The sequence below is a fragment of the Sceloporus undulatus genome, chromosome 1, assembly GCF_019175285.1.
Source record: "Sceloporus undulatus isolate JIND9_A2432 ecotype Alabama chromosome 1, SceUnd_v1.1, whole genome shotgun sequence".
Classification (NCBI taxonomy): Eukaryota; Metazoa; Chordata; class Lepidosauria; order Squamata; family Phrynosomatidae; genus Sceloporus; species Sceloporus undulatus.
Genome location: NC_056522.1, coordinates 315425447 through 315449479, shown reverse-complemented (window position 1 = coordinate 315449479; position 24033 = coordinate 315425447). Strand labels below are relative to the sequence as shown.

The 24033-nt window shown below is 45.5% G+C and overlaps 1 protein-coding gene across 1 annotated transcript in view; it reads right to left on the bottom strand.

Moving 5' to 3' along the window:
- The window catches only part of PCNX1 (pecanex 1), a 145337-nt gene extending 121853 nt beyond the window's left edge, over window positions 1–23484 (bottom strand). Inside the window, exon 1 of the mRNA XM_042459931.1 lies at window positions 23076–23484. Within this exon, the coding sequence (XP_042315865.1) occupies window positions 23076–23228 (153 nt within the window). The 5' untranslated portion in view covers window positions 23229–23484. The remainder of the gene's footprint in view (window positions 1–23075) is intronic.
- Between the last annotated feature and the right edge of the window lie 549 nt (window positions 23485–24033).

The following is a 24033-nucleotide window of genomic DNA, read 5'->3' as shown; positions in this document are numbered from 1 at the left end:
AAGTGTATCATTTTATGTTGCAGCAATAATTGGAGTAAGTTTCAGTTATCAGCTTTAATGTGTAGCATGATGTATTGTTTCTGCAAGTTGTAAGAAAAAGAAATAATTATTGTGCATGACAACTGACATTAGGTAGTAATGTCAGGCACATGATACACTATTTCTGGACTTTTCCCAAAGAGATTATCTCTCAAAAACAAAAGACTATTTCATAACACTTTCATTTCTCAAAGTTCACATTCTCCATTATTTACACATTGCATCATGGACAATTTGTGTGCGGTAGAAAGAGAGCACACACAAGTCACAGTTTTTTGGGCTTGACACACCACAACGGCATATATATACTTATATACAAGCTACCTGCCAGCCCTGAACACGTTGTGGAAAGACTTTACAGACAAATATATTATTAATAGACACACTCTACTGAGATTTACATTGGAATGCACTCTCTCGCACAGGCTTTTAAAGCTTGGCTTAAAAACAGGTGTTTTAAAATTTACAGTTAATAGCTTTATGTCTTTATCACACTAACCATTTAATGTTCTGAATTATAGAATTCCCTGTATCATCACCCCTTGACTAACTTAGAAAAAATTCTGTCTTGTTGTTTTCTTGAGGCACCACTATCTTGCCACACTGGCTCAAACTTGTGCAATCCCTACCACAAGGCACCATGATGATAAAAACAACACTGCAATACCCAATTGCCTTAGTATCTCCAGATATGCATCTACTCCTTCAGCTATGCAAATGAATATATCTAATGTTCCTTGGAATGTTCATTAACAAAACTGATTTCACCACTAAAATGGTGAAAGGTCTGGAAACCTTGCCCTATGACGAACGACTCAGGGAGCTGGGGATGTTTAGCCTGGAGAAGAGAAGGTTAAGAGGTGATATAATAGCCCTGTTTAAATATTTGAAAGGATGTCATATTGAGGAGGGAGCAAGCTTGTTTTCTGCTGATCCAGAGAACAGGACCCGGAACAATGGATGCAAGCTACTGGAAAAGAGATTCCACCTCAACATTAGGAAGAACTTCCTGACAGTAAGGGCTGTTCGACAGTGGAACACACTCCCTCAGAGAGTGGTGGAGTCTCCTTCCTTGGAGGTCTTTAAGCAGAGGCTAGATGGCCATCTGCTGGGGATGCTTTGATTTGGATTTCCTGCATGGCAGGGGGTTGGACTGGATGGCCAATGCGGTCTCTTCCAACTCTATGATTCTATGATGGTGCAGAATCCAAATTGTCAAGCCTCAAAAATAGTCCAAGTATTCTGTTGCCAGGATACCTAGGAATCAGAACTATTTATTCAACTGTTTTCAGGATGAGAACTTAAGAACTAAATTCTCTGTCCAGGATTTGAAAATGTTTTTGTAGTCTCTGAAAAAACAACTGGCCAGTACCTGGATGGGAGACCACCAAAAAAATACCAGGTTCATAGGGTATATTTCAGAGGAAGGAACTGGCAAAACCATCTCAGCCACACTCAGTCTAAACCTTAACATCTAGCAAACTCCTCACTTGCCTCAAAAAGACAATTTAATTGTCCAAAAGGTAGAAGAGGCAACAAGAGGATCAGCTATTTTAGATCTGATCCTAACCAAGGGATGAAACAGACAGCCCCTTTGCGGCGGCTTTCTGCTGCTTGGGGGCATGTCATTTAGATGATGCACGCCCTCAAGCTGGTAGGAAGCTGTCATAAAGCTGCTCACTCAACCACTCAGCAGGCAACTTTGTGGCCATCTGGTGGCTTGGTGTTTATATGCCACATGCCACAGAAGTATTTCAAAGCCGCAGCAGTGACAGAAAAGATGGCTTTTAGCTGGCTCAAAAAGGAACGGTTTTCTGTTGCTTCTTTTGGCTGCCAAAAAGTCAAATTGGGGCTGTGGCATGGGGTTGCCACAGCCCCGATCTAGCTTTCTCAGGGGCAGCTTGAACCCGTCCCTATCAGGGCCATCTGTTTCGGCCTCAACAGGGATGACCTGGTAAATGGGGTGCAAGTGGTGGGATCCTTAGTTGGGAGTGATCATGTTCTCTTGGAGTTTGTTATACAGTGGAACGGAGAAGCCAGGCATAGTCAGACATGCATTCTAGACTTTAGAAAAGCTGATTTCAATAAATTCAGAAAAATACTAGGGGTAATCCCGTGGTCAGGAATACTAAGAGAGAAGGGAGTTCAGGATGGATGGGAGTTTCTCAAAAGTGAGATACTGAAGGCACAATTTCAAACTGTTCCAGCGAGGAGGAAAAATGGGAAGTGTCTCAAGAAACCAGGATGGATGACTAAAGAACCTTCAACTGAACTAAGTTTTAAATGGGGCATGTGTAAGAAATGGAAAAAAGGAAATCACCAAAGAAGAATTCAAACAAATTGCTAGCACATGTAGGGTAAAGTCAGAAAAGCTAAAGCGCAGAATGAGCTCAGGCTTGCTAAATAGGTTAAGAACAACAAAAAGGGCTTTGGGGGTATGTCCATAGCAAAAGAAAAGAGGAAATGGTAGGGCCACTGCGTGGAGAAGATGGGAAAATGCTAACAGGGACAGAGAAAAGGCAGAACTGCTCAACACCTTTTCCTCAGTCTTCTCAAAAAAGGGAAATGGTGCCCAAACTGAGGAAAATGGAGCACAGGATGCAATAGGAGAAATGGAGCACAGAATAAATAAAGAAGCACTAAAGGAATATCTGGTTAATCTAAATGAATTTAAGTCTCTTGGATCAGATAAACTACATATATCCAAGGGTATTAAAAAGAAATGGCAAATGTAATCTCAGAGCCATTAGCAATAATCTTTGAGAACTCCTGGAGAACAGGAGAAGCACCCTTTGGGTTTGGCCAGTCAACCAATTAAATAGGAGGGCAAACATTGTCCCCATCTTCAAAAAGAGGATTCCAACAATTATCGGCCAGTTAGTCTGACATCTATACCAGGAAAGATTCTAGAGCATATCATTAAACAGAGAATCTGTGAACATTTAGAAGGGAATGCCATAGTCACAAAAAATCAACATGGGTTTATGAAAAACAAGTCGTGCCAGACTAATTTTTTTTCAATAAAATTATCATCTTGGTAAATGAAAGGAATGCGGGAGTCATGCCATATCTTGATTTCAGTAAGGCCTTTGACAAAGACACAATTCTTGCAAACAAGCTAGTAAAATGTGGGATGGACAATACAACTGTTAGATGGATTTTTAATTGGTTGACTGGCCAAACCCAAAGGGTGCTCAGCAATGGCTCCTCTTCATCTTGGAGAGAAGTGTCCAGTAGTGTGCCACAGGGTTCTGTCCTGGGTCCAGTGCTATTCAACATCTTTATCAGTGACTTGGATGAAAGAATAGGGGGGCATGCATATCAAATTTGAGGTTACACAAAATTAGGAGGAACAGCTAATACCCCAGAGAAAAGGATGAAAATTCAAAAAGACCTAAATAGATTAGAAAGCTGGACCAAAGTAACAAAATGAATTACAACACAGAGAAATGTAAGGTACTGCACTTGGGGCAAAAAAAATGAAATGCATAAATATAGGATGGGAGACACCTGGCTTAATGAGGCTGCATCAATAGAGGTATAGTATCAAGGGAATCAAGGGAAGTAATAGTGCTACTGCATTCTGCTTTGGTCAGGCCTCACCTGGAATACTGTATCCAGTTCTAGGCACCAGAGTTCAAAAAGGATGTTGATAAGCTGGAACTTGTCCTGAGAAGGGTAAACAAACTGGTGAAGGGTCTGGAAACTATGCCCTACAAGGAGAGACTACATTTATTTATTTTTTATTTTAATTTTATTTTATTTTGCACTGTGCTAACTAAGGGTATGTTTAGCCTGGAGAAGAGACGGTTAAGATATGATATGATAGACCTGTTTAAGTATTTGAAGGGGTGTCATACTGAGGATGAAGCAAGCTGTTTTCTGCTGCTCCAGAGAATAAGAACTGGAACAATGGATGCAAGGTACAGGAAAAGAGATTCTGGTTAGAGATGCAAGAAGATTCACTTGCAAACAGAAATGGCAACAATAGCAAATTCAATATATCAATGAATGGAAAATTGACTGTAAAGTCCAATGTAATAAAATTTAGTTTCTCAAAAATAAGAAGAGTTAAAGGAATGTTGAAAGAAGAGTCAGATCCCTTCTGATTTGCTTTTACTAAACCTGCTACAGTGCACTGTTTGGAGGCATGGCATTCAAACGATGCACGACTCCAACGTGCCCAAAGCTACGCCAATAATGTTCTCCAGTCCTTTGGACTGGAGCAAAAAAGGACCAGGATAATCCGGCTCCTGGCTGCATAACTTGATTCCTGTGACTGTGTCTTGCTTTCAGAACATGCCATGCAGTCAGTGCAATTCTGATCCATTTGCAGTGAGAGAAAATTTCGGCCACTCTTTCTTATCTCACACTGCCAAAATTGCCAAACTGCATAACAAATAAAAAATTTAAAAAGGAAATGCATGCTAGGTAGGGCATAGAGCAGGGATGCAGGGTTAAGGGATAGTGCAAGCAACCACTGATGGCAGAAACAGCACCCATTGTGCTAGTTAAGGGATGTGCAATAAGGAAAGCTCCCAGACCAGTTAGTATCCATTTCCTTTTATTCATTCATTCATTCATTCATTCACTCACTCACACTCACTCACTCACTCACTCATACCCTGCTCTTCAGCCACAAAGGCTCTCAGAGAGGTTTACAGATTGTTAATTTGAAAGTGCCCTGCCCTCAGGATTACAATCTAAAAAGACATGACACAAAAGAAGGGATTGGCAGTGGGGAAGGGGATCATGTCCAGCAGATACTGCTGATTCTTCTCTCCCTCCAAATCCAGGGCGATGGCAGTTGGAAAGGAGGGAGGGTCCTCCACCTTCCTCTGAGACTAGGCATAGTGGAGCTGTGCCTGCCTCTTCTTCTCTCCCTCTGAGGCCAGGGTGGTAGCATTTAAGATGGAGGGAAGGCCTTTCATCTGCCTCTGAGGCTAGGCATAGTGGAGATATGCCTGGCTCTTCCTTCTCTCCCTTTGAGGCCATGGTGGTACAAGTTAAGATGGAGGGCGAGGCTTTCATCTGCCTCTGGCATGAGGCATGGTAGAACTGTGCCTTCCACATCTTCACTCCTTCCAAGGCCAGGGTGATACCAACTTTTTAACTAACATGGTGGCGGTGAGAATGAGGCTTGTGTGATAAAGCCCTAAAAGAAAGGCCCAGATCAAATGTACTACATACAATAGAACGGGTAGTAGAGAAGTTCCAAAGGATGCCAGGGTGTTTACGTAGCAGTTTCCAGGAAACCACAAACATGAGCAATAAAAACTGTTTGTAAATGGAACATTGGTACTTACCTGAGAGACGTCCCTTTCCAGCAGAGAAGGTCCGAGCATCCTTTAAATTGGGTGGCTCCGCCCACATGACTCCTGTTAGGCAGGGAGAAAGAAAAACAAAGGCCAGGGGCCTGACCCCGCCTATCAGGGCGGAGCAACCCCTTGTGGCCTCAGTCAATGACTAGCTGAAAAAGCCAAACTATGGTCTCCCTGTAAGCTAGAGAAAGATAAGGTTAGGCCCCCGTAGACTAGACAGGTCCGGCTTAGCTGATCAGACCGCCACCCCGGTGGGCCCCATGCCAGCAGAGGAAAGGGATGCAATCCCCAAGCGGTGGGAAGGATGCTCGGACCTTCTCTGCTGGAAAGGGACGTCTCTCAGGTAAGTACCAATGTTCCATTTCCCAGCAGAGAAGGAGCCGAGCCTCCTTTAAATTGGTATTTACAAAAGCCGCTTAACCTCCTAAGGGTGGGCCTGCTGGCATGTATATCTCATCTTTGACTATCTGTTGTAACACTCTGCGACCAAAAGCTGCCTCAGCTGACTGGAAGCGGTCCAGCTTGTAGTGTTTAACAAAGGTTGAGGGAGATTTCCATGTGGCAGCTCTACAGATCTCGGACAGGGAAGCACTAGTGACTAGCGCCGCTGAGGTCGCCGCACTTCTCGTCGAGTGGGCCAGGATGCCCTCAGGTGGCTCGAGTTCTAGCGATCTATAGCATAGCGTGATGCAGTTCCTAATCCATCGGGAGAGTGTGGAAGTGGAAACCTTTCTGCCTGCAGACTTTGGCTGGAAAGAGACGAAGAGAGAGTCTGACTTTCTTATGGCTGACGTGGCCCTGATGTATGACTTAATAGCCCTACGTACGTCTAAAGTGTGATAGATCTTTTCTAACTCTCTGGTGGGGTGAGGACAGAAGGAGGGGAGGACGATGTCCTGTGCCGCATGGAAGGCAGAGTTGACCTTCGGAATAAAGGATGGGTCGGTCCTTAACACTACCGAGTCCGGCCGAATGATGCAGAGTTCTTTTCTCACCGACAAGGCACCCAGCTCCGACACTCTGCGAGCAGAGGTCAAGGCGGTGAGCATCAGAGTCTTAAAGGTGATTATTTTGAGCGGGGCTCTCCTAATGGGTTCAAAGGGGTGTGTCGTCAGAGCCTTAAGGATGACGTGGAGGTCCCAGGAGGGGAACCGGTGTCTTGTAGGCGGCGCCCTGTTAGAGACCCCTTTTAGTAGCCTGCGGATGTGGGGATGATTGGATATCCGGGCTGATTCCTCATGAGGTAGGATGGATGTAATAGCTGCCACTTGCCTCTTGACCATATTGGGCCTGAGACCACGGTCAAAGCCATCCTGGAGGAATTGGAGAAGAGTAGGAACCGTCACGTGGATGAAGTCCCTCCTCTTTAACTTACACCATCTCCTGAACGCTCTGAAGGTGTAATCATAGATCCTCATTGTTGACGCTCGCCGGGAAGCCAAGATTGATTCGATTACTTCAGGCGAATAGCCGTAGGTAGTCAGCATGAGCCGCTCAATCTCCACGCGTGAAGCTGAAGCCAGGCTGGTTGTGGGTGGTAGACTTGGCCTTGGGACAACAAATCCGATCTCAGGGGCAGTGGCAAACTCCGTGTCGACAGGCTGAGGATCTCCGAGTACCACGGACGTCTGGGCCAGGCTGGAGCTATCAGGATGACCTCTGCTCTGAGCCTTCGAATCTTCGATAGAAGTTTTGAAATCAGAGGCACCGGTGGGAAGGCATAGAGAAGACCCGACGGCCATTGGCAATTCAGGGCATCGATGTCCTCTGACCCCTCTGTCTTGAACCTTGAGACAAATCTGGGTGTCTTGGCATTGACCGGGGAGGCGAACAGATCTATTATAGGGCTTCCGAGAACCGTCACGACGCTTGTGAAGACATCTGGATGAAGACTCCACTCTCCGTTGTCTATGTCGGTCCGACTCAGCCAATCTGCCCTGGTGTTGAGCAGGCCCTGAAGATGTTCGGCCTCCAATGAGACCAGATTGTCCTCCGACCAGGTTAGGAGAGACTGAGCCTCGTCCATGAGCGTGCGAGACCTTGTGCCCCCTTGGCGGTTGACATGGGCTTTGGCGGTTATGTTGTCTGTTCTGATCAGGACTGCTTGGTCCTTGATTATGTGTCTGAAGGCTAGGAGAGCCAATCGGATGGCCCGAAGCTCGAGCCAGTTGATGCTCTGTGTCTTTTCCCACTGGTCCCACTTTCCCTGGGCTATGTGGATCCCGCAGCGGGCTCCCCAACCGCGGAGGCTGGCATCCGTGGTGATCTGGACCTTGTGTGGTGTCCAAATGGGATGCCCCCTGACGATCGCTCATGAGGTCCACCAGGTCAGCGAGCGGCGCACCCGCCTGGGTATCAGTATCTTTCTTGGCCTCTTGAGAGCAATGTCTTTCTGGTAAGGGAGCAGAAGCCACTGGAGTGGACGAGCATGGAACCTCGCCCAGGGCAGGCAGTCGATCGCTGCGATCATCAGCCCCTGGAGATGGGCCAGGGCCTGAAGCGAGGCGGACGGTATGTCCAGAACCTTGCGGATCGAGGCGCGAATGGACTGGATCCGATCTGAGGGCAGGCACACCGTTCCCCCCAAAGTGTCGATCTTGGCGCCCAAGTGACGGATCTGCTGACTGGGGAGGATGAAGCTCTTGTTCAGGTTGACCAGGAAGCCATGGTCCTCCAGGGATTTGAGGACCATCTGCGTGTCGAGGGCAGCCTGCCGGCTGGAGGGGGCTCAAATCAGGAGATCGTCTAAGTAGGGGTGAACGTGGAGGCGACGGGATCTCCAATGGGCTATCAGGGCCACCATAATCTTGGTGAACACCCTTGGGGCCGACAGAAGCCCAAATGGGAGGGCTCTGTATTGAAAATGTCGCCGGCCATATTTGAAACGCAGGAAGCGTCGGGAGTCCGGATGGATCAAGATGTGAAAATAAGCATCCCGAAGGTCTATAGAGGAAAGAAAGTCTCTGGGTTGGAGGCTGTCCAGGATCGACTTCAGGGTTTCCATCCGGAACCTCCTCTTGGTTATGAAGCGGTTGACTCCTCTTAGGTTTAGAATGGATCTCCAGGAGCCGTTCTTCTTTGGGACTAGAAAAATGGTGGAGTAACAGCCTTTTCCCTTTTGGTCCGGTGGCACTGGTTCTATGGCTCGAATCTCCAAAAGGTGAGAGATGGCTTCCAGTAGGAGGCGGTGTCTTTTGGGATCCTTGGATCTGGGAGAGGGCGCGAACATGTTGTGAGGCCTTAGATGGAACTGAAGCTTGTATCCATGCCGAATAGTGTCGAGAACCCACGTGTCCGAGGTGGAATTCTCCCAGATGTGAGCGAATCCCTGAAGTCTGCCCCCCTACTGGAATCATTCTGTCATGCTTGTTTATTTTTGTTTGTAGCCTTGGGACCTCCGCCGTCTTTATGGGAGAATGAAGCCTTGTTATGTTTGGGGAATTTGGAGTCTCCCCAGCGGGATCTGGGTCTGGACTCCCTGGCTTGAGAAGAGGAGTTAGTGGAGGAGTAGTCAGGTCGAAAGGAACGAAAGGAAGAACGCTGCCTAAACTGCCTCCTATCGTCTTTCTTTTTAGTGGAAGGCAAGGCCTTCTTTTTATCTTTTCCCTCTACTAAGACTGGGTCAAGCGACTCGCCGAAGAGCTTAGTGCCTAAGAAGGGAGTGTAGGATAAGTTCTGTTTAGACCTGGAGTCCACATTCCAGCTCTTAAGCCAGAATTGGCGCCTTACTGCCACAGCCGCGGACTGAGCTCTCGCGCACTGTTGGACGGTGTCCAGCGTGGCGTCAGCTGTGAAGGCCCATGCCTTGATGATCTTATTTATGGTTTGTCTAACTCTAGTGTCTGCGTTAGGGAGCATGTCAAGAAGGTCCTTAGACCACTGGAGGGAAGCCCTGCTGACCACAGAGACTGTCGTGGCGGCCCTAATGGCTATGGAGGAGGCCTCATGGACTTTTTTGAGAGCTCCTTTGGCCCTCCTGTCCTCCGGACCTCTAAGGGTGTCCTCGCCGTCACAGCTAAAAACTGATGAAGAAACTAGGGCGGACACAGGAGCATCAACCAAAGGGACCTTAAGCTTGTCCATGACTGACTGCTGCAGGATGTAATGCTTACGAGTGAAGCTACTGTTGGGCCTAGCTGCAGCTGGCTTTTCCCATTCCTCCCTTATAATCTGCATGATGTTATAAGGGCAAGGCACCTCTAAAATAGAAGGGGCCGAAACTGGGAATAGATCCTCGCCCACTCTGGGCAGATCCGAGTCGGACGTGAGAGCCTTGCCAGAGGGCAAAGTGATCCCCAGGGTCTTAGTAGTTTTCCTGATGAGGGGGGCATAATCTTCGGCACTAAAGAGCCGGGAAGAAGAGGGCCCATCCCTTTCGTCAATATCCTCATCCTGGGAAAGCTCTCCCTCCTCGGTTCCAGATTGATTGGAACCCGAGAGAGCTTCTAAGGCGTCCTCGTCCGAGGACAGCTGGGTGGGCGCCCTCTTACGTTTGCCCGACACCCTCCCGAACCTCGGGCGTTTGGAGGGCGGCTGATAGGAATGCTCCGACTCTGAATCCTCCTCGGAGTGTTCAGAGACAGCGGAGTGGGAGGCTGCTGGGGAACGGTCTAGGGCAGTGCGGCGGGTGAGAGGGTTGCTAGAGCCCTCACTGGCGGACCTGGCCCCGGAGCAGGAGGAAGCAGGCTCTGCCCCCTCCCGGGGGCGCGCTGTGCCTGCAGAGCCCTGAACTGCGGTGGCTGGCCTTCTCGCAGGGGGAGTGGGGGAGGAGGAAGCGCCGCGTAATGGCCTCTGGTGGCGTGCCGACCCGCCCGCTGGGTGGTTAGGACCCACTTCTGGTTCAAGATGGCGGCCCCCATAGGACTCCGCATGGCCAAGATGGCCGCCGCCATAGGAGCCCACGTGGCCGAAAGGGCCACTCCCGATGAAAGGGGTGACCAAACCCCCCCATGGCAGAAAGGTGGTGCGGTTGGGGTCTGCTTGCCAAGGGACCGGCCAGGCACTGGGCCAAGTGCTCTCCTGTGGAGAGGAGGCTGGGAGGGGGGCGTCGCTGCCGCTGGTCTGGCAGGGGAAGGGCCCAGGCCACATGACGAGGGGAGGGAAACCCACCGAATTAAAGGGGCCCGGTCCCCAAGATGGCGCCGCCACACGCACAGTGCCCTTTTCCCCCTGGGATGTCTGAGCCGGGGGAAGGGTCTCCTGGGCCCCGGGATTCCTGGGCGTGGGGACTGGCTCTGGCGAGGAAGGGATACTCATGTCCTCCCTTATGTCAGCGGCGTCTGTATCTCAACCACAGCTGGTGGGGTGTTGCTTCTCCTACACTAAACAGAAGTCAGAAAGACAGATGTTGAGGGCTAAATGGTAAGTCACAAGACAACAAATTATGAAGTTTTAGCAACATTCTCCTAAAAGCTCTTGAACTCAAACTTGACACTGGCCAAATCTTTTAGCAAAAATATGTGAATTATTCAGACCAGCATCTTTTGCCAAAGAACTGGAAGAGGGCCATTGCCATTTTTAGAAAGAAAATCTAGAACACAGGAATCATAGACTTGTTAGCCGAACTTCTCTTCCAGAAATGGAACAGCACTATGTGGTGACGGTAGAAGCATTACCAAGGCTAAAATTATTGAGGATATGGAACAATAAGTTATGATTTAGGGAGAGATGTGCTGCATTGTCTACCTGGTAGAATTCCCAGGCAGTATCAACAAACAGGCACATGCTGCAATTCCAAATAGACATTTTATACTTGAACTTTCAAGGACTTTTGACAAAACCCCTCACCAAAGGCTCCAAAAGAAGCACATAAATCAGAACACAGAAGGACAAATCCTTTATAAACTGGTAACTGGAAGACAGTAAGAATGTATGCATATTTTTCTCAACAGAAGCAAGCAAACAATTCAGTCCCACAAATGTATGCTATTATTCTTTAACATTAGGTGCAGCTGACAAGAAAACATTTTCAGAGGACATCAAAGCAATCAATATACGTAGAAGAATCCTGAAGAACTCCAGAACGATCTTTCCAAACTGGGTCATAAAATGGCAAATGAGATTCATGAATATGTAAAATGAAACAAATTAGGGCAAAATTAAGTCTCTCTCTCTCTTTGTATAAATGTGTGTGTGTGCACACGTGTGTCTATACATATTTGTCTTTATGGGGTTTGAATTGTGTGAGGGTATAGAAGTAAAGATCATAAAATCAAGGATGAACAGCATGTATCAATGTGGAGAGGAAGTAAAAGGGAAAAGGCCATGTTAGGATTATTAAGAAAGAAACAGGAAATGAAGTTGCCAGGACAATAATGCATATTAATGGAGCTGCAACTGGAATCTTAATGTATAACTGAAGTTAACCCTTCTTACTAAGTATATTGTAGAATTAGATAAGGAATAGAAAAAAGCAACCAAGATGGCCAAAGGACTTATAATAAATATGTTTACTAGGGTCCAAAATACACTGCAGAAATAATTCAGTTTAAGACCACTTTAACTGTCCTGGCAGAGTGCTAGGGAACTCTGTCACCAGAGCTCTCTGACAGAGGAAGTTTAAAGTCTCACAAAACTTCAAATCCCAGAATTCCCTAGCATTGAGCCAGGCAGTTAAAGCAGTGTCAAACAGGATTATTTCTGCAGTGTGTTTTAAACCTTAGTCATACTCTTTTTCTAAGATGAGGAGGTGAAAATGTATTATAATAATAATTTTAAAAAATTATTTCTATACCGCTATTCCAAATTAGATCACAGCGGTGTACAGCAAGAAGTGATACAATATAAAAAACCGGCATAACACGTATTACTGACAAAACAGTAACAACATCCCATTAGAAGTTACAAACTATAAAACTTACAGATAATTAAAACCACAAAAACAAAGCTAGCTGGATAAAAACATCTGTATATCAGGGAGAGAACAACATAACATTAGGACACATGGGGGAAAGCTTGTCGGAAAAGAAAGGTCTTAAGTTTCTTCCTAAAAAGATCTAGGGAGGTGACAGAGCGGAGCTCGTCAGGAAGGAAGTTTCGAGATTTGCGGGGCTGAGGTAGAAAATGCCCTTTGTGAGGACGAGATATATCTCATCTTAGGAACCCTCAACAAATGCTTCCCGACGGATCTGAGAGTGCGGGGCGGATTATATGGGAAGAAGCGGTCCTCCAAGTACCCTGGGCCCAAGCCATTTGAGGCTTTATAGGTAATAACCAACACCTTGTATTGCGCCTGGAAGCAAATAGGCAGCCAATGTAGATCTTGCAGAATAGGTGTTATATGGCTAGTCCTGGAGCATCCAGTGACCAACCTAGCTGCCATATTCTGTACTAATTGGAGCTTCCGGGTTTGGTACAAGGGTTGCCCCATGTAGAGCGCATTACAGAAATCCAACCGAGAGGTTACCAGAGCATGTACCACCATTTCAAGGTCCCCCTGGCTCAGGTAGGGTCGCAGCTGGCGTATCAGCCGAAAATGGTAACAGGTGCTCCTGACCGTCACATCCACCTGAGAAGTCAGGTGGAGTGACGAGTCCAGAAGCACCCTCAGACTGTGAACTGAGTCCTTCAAGGTGAGCGGGACCCCATTCAGGACAGGTGGACAAATTTCCTTCCCCGGGCCCGGGGAGCCTATCACGAGTACTTCCGTTTTCTCTGGATTCAGACTGAGTCTGTTTTCCCTCATCCAGCCCATTACCGACTCCAGACAGGCAACGAGAGGAGAGATGCCATCCCTAGTCACTGCATCAGTCAGAGACACAGAGAAACATATTTGGGTATCATCAGCGTACTGATAACACCGCGCCCCATGTCTCCGGATGATCTGTCCCAGCGGTTTCATGTAAATGTTAAATAGCATGGGGGACAAAATTGCTCCTTGAGGGACGCCAGATGTAAGTGCCCTCTTATCGGAACAACAGTCCCCCAGCTGCACCATCTGGAATCTACCCGAGAGGTAGGAATGGAATTTATATCTTTATAAATTTATGAATGGTAGGAGGAAATGTTTATCTTTTGCTCTCATAAGATCTGTTTCATTTCACTTGTTTCTACCCTGGTTTAAAGGTTTACTTTCTAGCTTTAATATCATATCAACTGCATTCCATAATAGACACAAAATAATAAAAAATAGATTTACAAAAAGAACAAGGCTACAATGAAGCCATAAATTGGGGGGGGGACCTCAGAAGCACCATTAGAAACACTACTCAATAATAATAATAATTATTATTATTATTTATATTCCACTTAATCACTTGGAATCCAAGCGGATTACAACAATAAAAGAGGATACAGTTAAAATTATAAAAAACCCTATCCCTCCCCCACCCCAGTATAAAAACATAGTAATACTAAAAAGAGATTAAACCAGACAGATATTAAAACAGTAGTATAAAATCACAGTTAAAATCAATGGAAGATTTGTAAAAAAGAAATGTATAGCGGGGACCAGATAGGATGGAAAAAGGGATGGAGAAAAGGGGAGAGAAGTGGAGGGGGAGGCAGGAAAATAGAGGTGGACTTAGTCTGGAAAGGCCTGCCGGAAGAGATCCATCTTAATAGCCTTCTTAAAGGTTTCCAAGGTGGTGATCTGACGGATCTCATCCAGCAGGTCATTCCAAAGTCTAGGAGCAACTGCTGAAAAGGAACGCTGAGTCACTGCTGAAAGTCTAGGCCTCTTTGGTTAAAGCAGATTCTTCCCAGCAGAACAAAGAGTGCAGGGAGGATGATACGGGAGAAAGCATTCCCGCAAGAAGTCAGGACCCAAGCCATGTAGGGCTTTAAAGGTTAAAACCAACACTTTGTATCTTGCCTGGAAACTTACAAATAAAAGGTTGGAGAAATTATTTAATCTAAAACAGGGGCGGGCAACTGCATGGAAGGCAACGGCCAATTTTCTATGAGCCTCACTGGTATGCATGGGGGGGGGGGGGTGTTCTGGAACCAAACCCCAGAGAATACCAAAAGCTCCATTTTCCTATGGTCCTTGAAATGGCCACAGGACATGATGCCATATCACTTCTTGTCATCATTTTTAAGAGGGATTCCCCTGCAGGGTGGTTGAAGGTGCTGTGTGTATGTGTGTGTGCATGCCTTCATGTTGCATGTCAACTTATGGCAACTCCATACATTTTTCATAAGGTTTTCTTAGGCAAGGAATACTCAAAAGGTGTTTTTACCAGTTCCTTCCTCTGAAATTTAGCCGAGGGCATCGTCACCTTTTTCATGCATCCAACTTGCTTCCTCCATGGTTTGAGGCAAAAACTGGGCAAAAATCATGTTGAAAAATACAGAGAGCTCAGAGGGACTTCAGCAGCCAGAAAAGTGAGTCATGGCCTGCATATCACCCATGGACCACAATTTGTCCACCTTAACCTGAAACAAAGCAAGTGGTTGAGAAAATTCTGTGGGGAATATAGACGCCGTAGGTGAGTCAAGTCCAATCTTTAGTAATGACCTAAATTCTGCAGGGGGGGGGGGGGCACAGAATACAAGGCCTTTGAAGGGGTTCTTATTGACCTACCAAGTCAATTTGGGGGAAAGAAGTTTTCTAAACACCTGGATCCCAAACTTTAGAGCAAAACAGGGGCTTTGAAGACCAAAACAAGACCTCGGAACAAATATGAGCACTGCAGGAATAGCTAATCATGTCAATACAGTAGCTGCTGTATTTGCCACCCACTCAAGATTCCAAGGCATCCCTACATGTATGTGCTGCAATATTTTTGGCTTATATACCTGGATCACAACTCCTTATCTCTCTATAGAGATTGTGCAATTGATGCATGAACCCAGTTGCCAAGTGACAGATTGCACCTGGGCAACAAATGGCAAGGCTGGATCTCACAATAAACCGAGACAGAGTTCCTAAAGCTTCAAGAGGAGGACAACTATATTAAACAAATAAAATTCACCTATTTGATTAGGTAAATTGCTTACTAATAATTACTTCCATATGCCCTAGAATGAGCTTCAACATATATACTAGAGGGTTACCCAGGAATTAAGTGGCAGCTGTTTCTAAAGAGACAAAGGAAATTATTATTTCACAAAATTCACAATTAATGTATGGAGATTCACGAACACAAATCCTAGTGGTAGCTGATGATCTTTTTAAAGGTTACAAAAATTAATGGAGATAGTTACTGACAGATGTATCAACCTTCATATATAAATCAAACTTCTACATTGAGAAACCAATTTCTGAACACCAGTCAGCAAGATTATAATGCAGCCATTATCTCCTGTCTATAGGCTTTCCAAAAGGAACTGCCTGGCCACTTTTAGGAACCACATATCAGTCTAGAATAGATGGACTCTCTATTAGATCCAGTAGGGATCCTATGTACACTTCAGTCATTTAAAGCTGCAAAGTATGCGAACAATGTTCTGAACTGACAGTAATTTTCTCTTCCTCAGTTAATTTCCCTACACATTTAATTCCTTCCCAGTTTTAGACCATGACTTCCTCTCAATGCCTTGCCAACTCCCTTCCTGTCTCCATGAGAGTTTAAAGCAAATCTCATTCTCTCCCTCTGTTTGTGTGTGTGTGTGTGTGTGTGTGTGTGTGTGTGTGTGTGGCACAGGCGTGGGAGAGGAAAAGAGAGAGACAAAGAATGATATAGGTCTTAGACAGGAACAGGTCAACAGCTGACATGCAACAGACAACAAATTTAAGACGAAATGTAGAAGGGAAAGGAGACAACACCACCATTTCTGAACAAAAAACATTTATATGTACTAAAAATGGAATTGTTCATTGACCTTGTTTTAAGATAACATCCAATGAGGATGTGCACGGTCTTCACCACCGTTGAATATGTATTCAAAATTCAGAAGCCATCCCTAAGTCAACATAGCAGAGATGTATCACCATACCAAAAAATGTTAGACTAGACTTTTGTGATATGATTGCATCTCACCAGTTTGTTGACAAAGAGTTTTGCTTGTCTGTCATATTCAAATATAGTCCTTTCAAAAACTTTTTAGCTTTATAGAAAGGTGTAACACTAATGCAACATTTGAAGCACTTGTGTAAAGACACATAAAAAGCAAACTAAGACCTAACAGTCTAACTTATACATGCATAATATCATCAATGCTTCCCTTGTGGAGGGCCATATACCATCCTCCTTCAAAGAAGCGATCGTTAGACCGCTCTTTAAAAAAAACCCTCCCTGGACCCCCTGGACATGAGAAATTATAGGCCTGTTTCTCATCTGCCATTTTTGAGCAAGGAGATCGAGAGGGCAGTTACTCTTCAGTTCCAAGTGGTCTTGGATGAAGCAGATTTTCTTGATCCATTTCAAACAGGCATCAGGACCAGGTATGGGGTGGAGACTGCCATGATCGCTTCAACTGATGACCTTAGTCTAGCCATTGACAGTGGGAGCGTGATTCTGTTGGTGTTGCTAGACCTCTCAGTGGCATTCAACACAGTAGGCCACGACATCCTTCTGGAATGCCTGAGAGAGTTAGGAATTGGAGGCACTCCGTTGCAGTGGTTCTCTTCCTTCCTCTCGGGTAGGTTCCAGAGGGTGATGCTCAGGGACAGTCGTTCTTCAAAAACAGAGCTTAATTGTGGTGTCCCTCAAGGCGCCATCTTGTCCCCGATGGTAATTAACATCTATATGAAGCCGCTGGGAGAAATCATCCGAGGATATGGGGCTGGGTGTTATCAGTATGCTGTTGACTCCCAAATATATTTCTCCATGTTCAGGTCATCAGTGACAATGACAGATGGCATCTCTCCCCTCAACCAGTGTCTTCAGGCAGTAATGGATTAGAAGAGGGAAAACAAGCTCAAGTTGAATCCAGACAAAATGGAGGTACTTATGGTAGGGGCCCCCAAACCAGGTATTGGGCTGCAACCTCCAGTCCTAGAGGGGCTCACGCTCTCCTCGAAGGACTGTGTTCACAGTCTGGGAGTGCTTCTCGACCCATCGCTTCAGATGAGTAATCAGGTGAATACGACGGTCAAGAGCGCCTGTTATCAGCTTCGGCTGATATGCCAGCTGCGCCCTTTCCTGGAACAGGGTGACCTCGAAACTGTAGCACATACGCTGGTAACTTCAAGGCTTGATTTTTGCAATGCGCTCTACATGGGGCTACCCTTGTGCCTAGTCTGGAAACTCCAGTTGGTACAGAATATGGCAGCCAGGTTGGTCACAGGAACAGCAAAGAGTGACCATATAACACCAATATTGAAGTCATTCCACTGGCTGCCTATTAGTTTCCAGGAACAGTACAAGGTGTAGGTTATCACCTTGAAAGCCCTGCATGGCTTGGGCCCAACCTATCAAAGGGATCGCCTGCTTCCATACAATCCGCCCCGTACACTCAGATCCTCTGGGAGGAATTTACTACAGCCCTTAAAAACCAAGTTGACAGCGACCTCCCAGAGGACATTTTCTGCAGCTGTTTCCAACTTATGGAATGGCCTGTCGGACAAGATCCGTCAAACTACCAATCTAGAGAGCTTTAAAAATGCCATTAAGACAGATCTCTTCCGGGGGATGAGATGGGGATGGTATTCACACTTCTTATGAAATGGCTGCACATATAAACAATACTGTTGAAATACACTCACCATCTACAGAAAAGTATACAAATTGTTCCTAATATTGCTAATCTGATATATGCCTTCTACTTTAACTTTTGTATGTTACATATAATTTTATACTGTTTTAGTAAGATGAATTTAATTGTTTGTTAATTTTTAAATTTTTAATGTTTATTGTAAAAACTTTAAACAATTTTATCTCTGAGCCACCTTGAGTCCCTTTCTGGGAGAGAAACAGTATATAAATGATGATGATGATGATGATGATGATGATGATCATTATTTCCTACAATTCCAGGGACACTATCTAAACATATTTTTTAAATATTGCATACATTTTCACTTGTACTAGGAAGACCTCCCATGAATATCAGGTGCTATAGGCTAAATTTCAGAAGAAGGAAATGGCAAAACCACTTCTGAGTATTCCTTGCCTAAGAAAACCTGTATGAAATTCATGGAATCACTGTAAATTGGCAAGTGATTTGAAGGCACATACATACACATCTGAAGCACCAATAAAGATGAAATGTCTTAGACTGGTGAGAAGATTGTTCCTAATCAGGTAATAGTACATAAGCCAAAATGTCTCCATCAATGCTCAGCAGTTAGCTCCATTCATTCTACACTTCAACCAGCAACACAACAACAGGAAGAGTTGCAGCAAATTTGCACACTGGAAGGAGCCATTAGCCAAGCAAATGATTACAACCCAAGCCTCCTCCTCAAAGTGATTTGCCAATGTTAACTTGGCACAGGCTTTATTTCTCTTAATGCCTATTTTTTTATGGTCACAATTTATGAGATGTTAGGTAACACTAAGTATTTTATTTATTTATTTATTTATTTATTTAGGTATTGAAACTACTGGCTCCTATACATAGTCAGAAACCACATCCTAAAACATCTCAGGCTTTTCCAAAGGATGCATGGTAAATATTGCTCTATTGTGAAAGTCCTATAATGGCAGAGCTTCAGAATACTTACAGTAAACAGTATGCTGAAAATAAGGAGTGATGACCACAGTGGACTTGTCTATTTAGAATATGTCTAGACTGTACAGTATGTACATGGCAAAATGTGAAAAAAAGACTGCCAATTGTGACTCAAACTCTTTTTACTTATGACTAATTCCCCTATACTGTATTAACTATTAAGGTAGAGGGCCTATGGATTTAGTCCAAGACTGTGCAACAATAATTTCCTCTCTGAACTGATTATCTTTTGCCTGCTTTTTCCTTATTAGTAAGCGCCAGAGACTAACAAGAATTACAGCTTCACGTATCTCAAGAAAAAGACCTATAAACCAATTGCTGCTCATGCACAGTTCTGAAATGTCATTCCATCACCTGATGTTTTTCTCCTGACAAAGCAGACATCTTGAATTCATCTTCTACAAATATAAACGTACAAATGGTCTCCAAATGTAAGCCACTCACTTGGGCTAGTATTCTCCACTTCAAATACAAGTTAGAACTAGGGGAGGCAAACTTCTTTTCAATATTCAATCTTAAGAACAATTTGTCTGAACAAAGTAGAGACAGCTGATACTAGATTAAAATATCCAAATGCCCTACTCTGTTTGCCCCAAATGCTAAACCATGATATGACACCAGACTGAAGTTGACAGATTTGGAAAAACTGCACATATGACTCTCATATTAGTTTCAAAATATAATTCAACATTTTTATGCTCTCCTCCTCTGTCTTTAAATCTGAAAAGTAACATTTCAGTTAAGATATTGTAGGCCAAACAAAATCTCCTTGAATGTATCCAATACTAGTCTTTTTTCATAACCACAGATGCACAGAAAGTAGGCCTTGGTTGGATATTCACAAAACTTAGCAAAACAATTATGTTATTGCTTCACCAAGTTTGTATCACTTGTTGTTATGTGCCTTCAAGTCTTTTCTGACTTATGGCAACCCTAAGACAATGCTATGATGAGGTTTTCTTGGCAAGATTTGTTCAGAAGGGGTTTGCCTTTGCCTTCCTGAGGCTGAGAGAGTGTGACTTGCCCAAGGTCACCCAGTGGGTTTCTATGGCTGAACAGGATTCAAACCTTAAGTCTCCTGAGTCATAATCCAACACTCAAACCACTACAGCATGCTGGTTCTCTTGTATTGCTTATCAAGTCCTTATTTGCTACATCATCACATTTATCACACAGAGTTGAAAGGTTCAGGCTGTGCACATTCACCATGGGTTAATGCCAACACAGCATGCCAAGTTATGCACAGATCTACCCCAAACACAGACTTCTTTTATGATAAGGCAACTCTCAGAAATGACATTGCAACTTCTGCTAGCAAATGTTTAGTCATAAGAAAAACTATGATTGCTCATTTAATACACATTAGAGCTTAGATAGAATGGCGTGATCGGTCACTGTCTCCTGTTCCCTTGCCAATAGTAGATTGCATTCAACCATGTGAAAATCTAAAAATAATATAACAAAAGATAAACTAAAGGATTGAGATTCTGAGAAGCCATCATCTAGATTCTTCCTTAGTCATATACTCTCCTGACAAAAACAGTTGCTAATGAAACAAGTAGTCACTCATAGTGAGCTGTTCACTCATGTAATTTGCAAGCTCACGTAGGGCTCTCCCTGGAGCCTCATTTAATGAACCACACACACTTTTTAAAAAGTCAGCTTTCACCTTGTAATGTCTGTTTATTTGAGGCTGCCAGGAATGAAATGTGATCAATGTCTGGTTGTCAAAGCAACACCACACTTAACAAAAATTAGTCACACATACAGTGGACAAAATAAAAGTAGGGAGTGAGAGTAATATTGCATTTCTGTGTGGAATATTTATCCAAGAGATGACCATTTCACAATTCCTCTCAACAACAACCTTAAAACTAAGTATTTTGATTTCTGAACTCAAAAGTGGCCTCAGAAGATCAATCTACAGGCTGCAAAATTCTGAAAACGATTAAAAGAGTGAAAGATCACCCCAAACATCCAGCATGCCATGGGGAAATATGGGGAGGGGGACAAGCGCAACATGAAATACCATGCCAGAATAGGATAGTAGACTATCATTCTCTACATACTATCAAATTTATCGCACATATGTACATTTGACAGATGTCTCGCAGCCAATAAATTGATATGGCTTGACTTAATGACAATTTTGTGATGTATAGTATCAAACAGTCAGAAACAGCTTATTCATTGCTACCCCAAACACCCAGCTTATTAATTCATTGATACACTATTGAGTTTAAATCCAAGCCCTAGTATGAGTGCATGCTACCTCCTATTAAAACAGTGTTCAGTCTTTATCACCTCTGTCAAAGATGATAAAGATTCACATACCGACCCTCCACATTAGCAGTAAAAAGGCAAATCTTCCAGTACTTTGGATTATTGCAGAATCAAGCCTCTTAGCTCAAATGGAGCATAAATGGGTGCAGTTAAAAAGCAGGCAGTCAGTCATCCATACATAGTTCTTCACTGACACCTACACAGAACTAAGGAGATATCCAGCACTCTTTGGTCCAAAACACACTCCAGAAATAATCGATTTGGAGACCGCTTTAACTGCCCTGGCTCAGTATTAGAGCTCTTTCTGACCGATTCAGCTAAACGTCTCACAAAACTACAGTTGCCAGAATTCCCTAGCATTAAGCCAGGGCAGTTAAAGTGGTCTCAAACTGGATTATTTCTGCAGTGTGTTTTGGACCCATGAGACAAACCAGGAACTACCAGTTAAACTCAGCAACCAGTATGGATTAAGAAGAAAGCAGCACAGCTAGGGCCTCACCAGAGCAAGCACTGATTACACTTCTAAGTCTCCAAGAGAGGTATTCCTTCCACAAGAGGGGCATCTTCTATTCCCCCAGACAGAGAGCTCTTTCAATGGAGTGGTGTCAGAAATAACACCCACCCACACGTCAGCATACGTTGTTGTGTGCTTTCAAGTCTTTTCTAATTCATGGTGACCCTAAAGTGACCCTATCATGGGCTTTTCTTGGTAAGTTTCTTTAGAGGGCGTTTGCCATTGCCATTCTCTGAGGCTGAGAGTGTGTGACTTGCCCAAGGTCACCCTGTGGGTTTACATGCCCGATCTGGGTTGAAAGCGCTGGTCTCTCCAGAGTCCTAATCCAAGGCTCAAACGACTATGCCCCGCTGACTCCACTTTCAGAGACCACCCCGCATTAACCAGTGCAGACGTACCTGGTTCTTTTCTCCAAAGGCCTTGTGCAGAGGAGCCACCCATTTGCATTCACACGCAGGTGATGGGAGACATTTCATTCCCACAGGAAAGCCCCCCCCCCCAACCTAAGGCTTTCCTAACATGTGAAGGGACCCTGAAAAGCACGGACCCACTGCACTCCGCCACCCAGGCTCCAAGAAGACTTCTGCTTCGGTTCCTGCAGGAATAACCTGCTTTGACACCACTTTAACTGCCATGGCTCCATGCTCTGCAATTCTAGGAGCTGTAGTTTGTTGCGACTCGGTTGGCTTCCTCAGATGCATGCGCAGTCTTAGGTCCAAAACATATTGCAGAAATAATCCAGTTCGAGATTAATCACCCTGGCTCAGTGCTAGGGAATGCTGGGAACTGTAGTTTTGTGAGGCCTTTAGCCTTCTCTAGTGCCTACAATAAACTACAATCCCCAGGGTTCCCTAGCACTCATTTCCAGGGCAGCTAAAGCAGTCTCAAAAGTGCGTTGTTCCTGCAGTGTGTTTTGTGCCACTGTTTGGATGTTATTGAACCTGAACAAGTTGGGCATGGAGGGGCAGATAAACAAAGGACTCAAATGGAGGGCTGCATTTTGAGGAGGGAGAAAAGGGCACCACCAACACACACACACCTCAGACACAAACACAAACATACACACAAACACCGCAGACAAACTCACACAGAAACACACAAACTCACACACAAAAATCTCTGACACAGACACAAGCATACACACAGCACACAAACACACAACATACAAACACCTCACAAACACACAAGGACCTCAGACACAGACACAAACACCTCACACAAACTCCCCAACATACAAACACACAAACGCAAACACCTCAGACACAAACATACCCACAAACTCACAACCTCACATGCAAACACACAAGCACAAAGTGTTCCCACAAACTCCCAGGCAACACACAAGCCCGGGGCTGGCTCACCATGTAGAGGGTGAAGGGGAAGCCGAGCAGGAAGAGCCAGAGGTAGAGGTGGAGCGCGTTCACCCCGGCGCCCTGGTGGGGGTCCTGGTACCATCCTCCGCTCAGGGCGGCCCACACGCCTTGGCGCAGGATCTGCAGCACCTGGGAGCCCATGGCGGAGGTGGCGGCGGCGGCGGCGGCGGCAGCCCAGGAGGAGGAGGAGGAGGCCTGGACCGCTCGCTTCTTCCCTCGCTTGCTCGCTCTCTATCCGCCCAGACCCCCGCAGCCACCGCCACCGCCGCCGCCTCGCGACAGCCACCCGAGGAGGAGCCGCTGCCGCCAGCAGCCGCTCCTGCGCCTCCGCCTCCGCCGCCTCCTCTTCCCCCCCGCCAGCGCCGCCGCCATCTTAGGTCCGGGCCTCGGCCCGCCTGCCCGCTCCCTTGCCTGGCTATAGACCGGCAGCCCTTGCGGCGGCAACAGCCTCGGCCAATAAGGCCTCCTCTCCTCCTCCTCCTCCTGCTTCGGTCCCTGGCCAAGTCGAGGAGGAGGGGGGCAAAGAGGGACGCCCTCCTCGCTCAGAGAGAGGCGCCCAGGCCCAAGCTCGCCCCCAAGCGACGGGGAGGAGGCACTGCAGACTGGAAGGGCCACCACGACAAGGACTGAGGGGGATTTAATACAGTACCTCAGGACACCTAGGCCCTAGATGTTCTGAGGTAATAAAGCTCGGTTCCAGGTCCCCTAGATTTTAGGGCAGCGGTTCTCAAACTCTGGGGATGTACTAAAACAAACAACAATACTTGGCCATAGGGAACCATTGGAGGATACTCGGCCGTAGGAAAAAATGAGGCCAGTGTGTTTCCCAGTGGGAAAGTATTCTCCAGTGTTTCACGGGGGTCACCTAAGAGCATCAGAAAACACACATTTCCCATGGTCTTAGGAACCAAGACCATCGGTTGGGGGTCACCACAACATGAGGAAC